General features: G+C 47.4%; 1 protein-coding gene across 1 annotated transcript; it reads right to left on the reverse strand.

Annotated features, from left to right (window-relative positions):
* Positions 1-581: 581 nt before the first annotated feature.
* Positions 582-2572, reverse strand: MYF5 (myogenic factor 5). The gene is made up of 3 exons (XM_077770241.1): positions 2072-2572; positions 1181-1256; positions 582-772 (listed from the first exon to the last, which is right to left on the reverse strand). Exons 1-3 carry the CDS (start codon positions 2570-2572, stop codon positions 582-584), a joined length of 768 nt encoding a protein of 255 aa, XP_077626367.1.
* Positions 2573-5218: the final 2646 nt, after the last annotated feature.

Raw genomic sequence — 5218 nt, forward strand, 5'->3', positions numbered from 1 at the left:
CAAAGTACTATTTTGTGCTTACATTAGAAAGAAGCATTTCTTATAAGAAGAGATCAAAATGTATACCATTAGGCAGTATCATTGTGTTGTTATTTAATACAGTATCACCAAAGGGTTAATAAGAAAAACAAAAGTTAAATATATTTAAAGTTTCCTGTAACTGATTTCCAGCTGTTCTAATGTTTTAAAGAAAAAAAAAATAAAGATCTAACAGCAGACATAATATTTTGATAAGCCATATTTATAGAAAATATAAGTTAAGCATTGCAACAAGCTACCTTCAATGAATTGCCCCTATCAGAAAAGAATATTATTGGAACTATATATCTAAAGCAAAGAAGGCAGTAAAGTAGGAGAAAGAGGAAGAGAGGGAGGAGGAGAAAAGGAAATAGAGTATTAATTGCAATGGTGATTCTTTTAGTTAAATACACTTTCTGATAAAGTGGCAAAATAATATTTACAAATTTACAACTGCAAGGAAATCTTTACATACAAGCTGTCTTGCTTTTGACCTTTTTGGGCTTCCTTCCTCCTGGATAGTAGGCCCTCCTGGTAGAACTGATCTAGACTACGTTTTCAGTTCATAGCACATGATAGATGAGCCTGGAACTAGAGGCCCCCGGAGTTGCAGGCTGTGAATCCGTGCTGGCAACTGGGGAGAGAGAGGCTGGGTCCTGGAGAGGCAGCCCAGGTTGCTCTGAGTTGGCGATTCGATCCACTATGCTGGATAAACAATCCAAGCTGGATAAGGTGCTTTTCTCTGTGGCGTATACTAAGGATACAAGGAGAAAACCATTAAAAAAAAGAATCCCAAACAGAGAGACTTGCTTACATAGCCCCTTAAACTATAGGTCAGCAACTTTGACACCCAGAGGTCAGGTGGCCACAGAAAGCCTGATGCAGAAATTTGCAACAAATATGTAACAATTCATGAGGGGTGAAGTAGGGAGTGGAGAAGCCTCCCAGTAAAATTTCAAACAAAAGTGCCTAGGTGTGTGAATCTGTTAGGGGGATTTTGGACAAAAGACGTGTATATACCTTGCTGCACCAAAACCTCCCTATAAGAACCATGCCTTCTATTCCCTTCCCCAGCACAGCCTGGAAGACTAGTCTCTGCTTTGACAGGCTGGATTGTGACGTTGAACTGTTTTGTAACTCCCCTGAAGTCACCACTTCTTACCATTTGGAACATCAGGACAATAGATGCTGTCAAAACTGCTGCTCTTTCTGGACCAGACAGGGCTGTTACACTCGGGCTATAATGCAAAACACAAAGGAAGTTTGTTTTCAGGTTTTGGCCAAAGATGCTCTGACCTAGAGTGAGGCTGTTCTTGACCACTAGCTCAGTAAATTGACCACTCTCAACCCGACCTTCATTGCCTCGATTCAGAAGCCAAATCGTAAGGGCACTGAGGTCAATCTCTGCTTGAAGAAGAGAGCAGCAGCAATGGGAAGAGGGAGGGGGTGGAATCCAGCAGCAATGTGCATTGGGTTAACCATGCAAAATGGATTGGAGTAGAAGGAAGCCACACTAATTCAGGGAGAGAACACTTTCCCAGGGCAAAAACACATTAAAACCTGGCAGCGATGGAGCAAAAACACCCTCTGAAAAGAATGCATCAACATCTCTTTCCAGCTAGGCCTCAGCAGAGCAGGGCCTAGGGCCATGTGGGCACTTCTCTCCATTTCTTCATGTAGTTATGACTAAGGGGCAGTAGGAGCTTCAGACAATTGCCTTTAGATACTGGTGTGTGGTGGGTCCTACTGGTGGTGGCATATTTTAGAAAGAAGAAACTGAGCAGTGGAGAAGACAGGTTATTATTGATCATTAGCAACCACCTATCTTCTATGACAACCCTTCCCTACAATGTTCACCTAGAACCTGGGAGGAAGTCCAACTAAAATCCTGCTCAACAGCTGTTTCCTGGCATCTTTCTAAATGTGGCACCTCTCTTCCCCACCCCCATCCCACTATCCACCAAAAACCAGTGAATCTGTGGTTGCCACACCTGGTTTCAAGGAGATGGAAGACTTTTTGGAAACGACTGGGGTGACCAGCGCTATCTCTTACCATGCCGTCAGAGCAGTTGGAGGTGGGGCTGGTGGGCTCGGAGCAACTCTGACCCGGCAGGCTGTAGTAGTTTTCCACCTGCTCCCTCAGCAGCTCCTGCAGGCTCTCGATGTAGCGGATGGCGTTCCTGAGGATCTCCACCTTGGGCAGCCTCTGGTTGGGGTTGGTCGTGGTGCACCTCTTAAGCGTCTCGAAAGCCTGGTTGACCTTCTTCAGGCGCCTCCTCTCGCGCATGGTGGCAGCCTTCCGCCGGTCCATGGTGGTAGACTTTCTCTTGCATGCTTTGCAAGCCCACATGAGGCAGTGGCCGGCCTGGTGGTGGCCTGTAGGTGCTCGCACGTGCTCATCTTCATCTGAGCCTTGCAGCTCTGATTTATGAGCCCCGAAGGCAGCCCCTCGCAGCTCAAAGTCATCCCCGAACTCGCCCTCGGGGGACGGGATGCAGGAGCCATCATAGAAGTACTCAGAAGGTGAGAACTGGCAGCCATCCATCATTTCCATCCTCCGCGGTGAAGCAAGTGGTGCACTTGCGCAGCAGCGAGAGAGCCAGGGGAGAAAGGAGAGCCTGACGCCTTTGCGGGCCTGCGAATCCCCGGCGGAGCTCCCTGGTCGGTTTCTCTGGTAATTAACAAGGGCAAACGCCTGGCGGCCTGGGTCGGATGTGCTGGGGTTGGGGCTCTTTATATATTCTTGGGGGAGGGAGGCCGGCCCCAGTGGCCAGGCACTATTAGCATATCCCACCACAACCCCCGCAGGGGCTGTCTGGGCAAACCTCCGCCTTTTCTCTAGAGACAATTTGTTGTTTACAGCCCCTTTGGACGCTAATGGTTTTACTGCATTTCTGCCGGGGAGGGGCTGAGGGGGATCACTCCCCAACCGGCTTCCTCACACTCTCTAGATTACCGAAACCAAGGGATCACTTAAAGAGTGTCACAGACACAGGAACAATGTCCATCCAACTTTTTGGAATTGCTCACACATAAAAAAAATATACTAATAAATTAACTGACATCAAAGGCTGAACTGCCTTCCCCATCTTGGACGTGAGTAATTACCTTATTTTTACGTGTTTGTTTCTCTTCTACATGAACTTTAATTATCTCGGGAATTTTTCAGCCAGTGGATTGAATAACTGGTGCTAAAAACTTGAAGCGACACTTTGAATCATGGAGTGAATCTACATGTTAAAACATCTGTTCTGATCAGACGGTCACTTTATAGGCTCTATGTTATCAGAGGGTGGGCAGGAAGGTTGCTTGTTTCCAAGACAGGGCTTACTCTGAGTTCCCTCTACCTGTCTGTTCATCTGAAAGGAGGTGGGGGCTCAAGGGCCAGGTGCCTGGAACGGTCTTCCCTTCCTTCCCGGCTTCTGCACATGTTTCCTGAGAGCCTCCTCCTTTGTACCAGGCCTTTGCTAGACCCCAAGCCAGCCAAGGATCCACACTGACCGCACCTCTGTGATTTGTATTCAAAGAAACTGCGTTTTAGACCGCGACCTCCCTTTCCAGGGGCGCGGGTTTCCTTCCTCCTCTTTCTGCTCCGCCCTACCATTTCGACAGACTAAACAGCCAAGCTGGGCTTTGGGGTCGCTAATTTTCTGCTTTCAGGCGAACTAACACCGTTACAGATGCATCCCAGCTGCCGGCACAGCAATCCTTCTCGGCCAGTGTAAAATTTCCAATGCAGACCTTGAGTAACTTCACACACTTGGGCGACAAAAGCTTTCCAAAAAAGCAATCGCAGCGGGGTCTTTGGAACTTTGGTGGGTAGAAGGAGAGAGGGGAGGGCTGCCATTTAAGTAAGAATGAATCTATTAATCGGCTTTTCCCGTTGCTCCTCCACCCTTAACCAACTTCCAGATGCCTTGGGGTAGGGGTAGGAGGGGACGGTACTGTTTATGTACAAGAAAAACCATCATTTAAAGTCTTAGTGGTCTTAAGTAGTGTGAAGTTTTGGACCAGAGCTTGCAGCCCCATTAAAATAGGAGGGAGTGTTCTCATCTCCATCTTCAGCCATCCAGTCCAGTAAGTGTTGTGGCTCCAAAGTAATGGGGAGGGGTGCTTTCTTCCATTACTTTTAAATTATTTTCCTCAAGCAACCCTGGCTGGCTGATCCCAAATCTGCAGGGATCAGAGAAGTGCTTTTTCTGGGTGAGATCTGCTCTCCAAAGTGAAGTCTCTGAAAAACAGGGGTGGTAGAGGGACAGTCACTAAGGTTAGCTACAATGATGCAGGGCTCTGCCCCCTTTCCCACGATCATTCAACCCTAAGACAGAGACAGCACCATTTCCCTCACTGCCCTGAAAATCAAGGTCCCTTTCACGCCAATGCGCTGCTTAATTGCCTGGCCAGTGGGAAATCCATCTGCACCTTATTTAGCACTATTAACAAGTGTGTGCCTTTGAAATGAATAGGGTACCAAGGGCTATACTAGATAAAAGAGTTAAGTTCCTAAAGGAACAAAGACTCCATCCGCAATGCATACACATTGCTACCTCTGAAATACAATAATGTCACCCAGGAATTCTCGGCCAAGTCACATAGGTTCTGGCTCCCAGCAATACTTGCACTTTCTTTGGCTATGTGGTACAGTTGTTATGTGCAGATATGGGCACAAATCAGCTTGCAACTCAAGGTTTAAGTGGAAGACCTCCAGCCTCTCTGCGGATTTCTTTACCCCAGGCACCCAGTGTGCTTTGTCCCCATCCCTTTGTGTGGGATGGTTGTAGCAAACACTTATCAAGACTTTTGTATTGCCGAACACCGTTCTCAACCCTTTCCTTGTGTTCACTCATTGACTACTTTGGACGACTCTGTGGGAATTATTTACTAGATCCATCTTTAAAAGACGATAACGGAAGCTCAAGGGGTAGATAGTTTGCCCCAGGGCACACAGGATTAGACCTGAGCATCCAGTCCCCTAGAGCTTGCGCTCCTACAGGTGAATTTTGTGGGTTTTCTTTGGTCAATGAAGCGCTCAGGGCACTTGCTTAGAGCTCCAGAGCAGAGACTCTTAAAGGCTGGGTCGCTGGCCTCTATCCCTCAGCTCTGGGCCTGGGAAGATGCTGTCACTCAGGAGGCTCTGTCAGTAATGGTAGTTTCAGAGGTTAGGGCTGTCTTTGGTAAGGTGATCTCAAAACAAATGTAC

Source organism: Crocuta crocuta, unplaced genomic scaffold (genome assembly GCF_008692635.1).
Source record: "Crocuta crocuta isolate KB4526 unplaced genomic scaffold, BGI_CrCroc_1.0 scaffold317, whole genome shotgun sequence".
NCBI lineage: Eukaryota > Metazoa > Chordata > Mammalia > Carnivora > Hyaenidae > Crocuta > Crocuta crocuta.

Bases quoted from the DNA above. Each gene is read 5' to 3' on its own strand.
- MYF5 (XM_077770241.1), bottom strand. From the start codon at position 2,572: ATGGAAATGATGGATGGCTGCCAGTTCTCACCTTCTGAGTACTTCTAT. The intron at 1,257-2,071 runs GTAAGAGATAGC...TTTGCATTATAG, and splicing joins CCAACTGCTCTGACGGCATG to CCCGAGTGTAACAGCCCTGT. The intron at 773-1,180 runs GTAAGAAGTGGT...TTGTATCCTTAG, and splicing joins TTGTCCTGATGTTCCAAATG to TATACGCCACAGAGAAAAGC.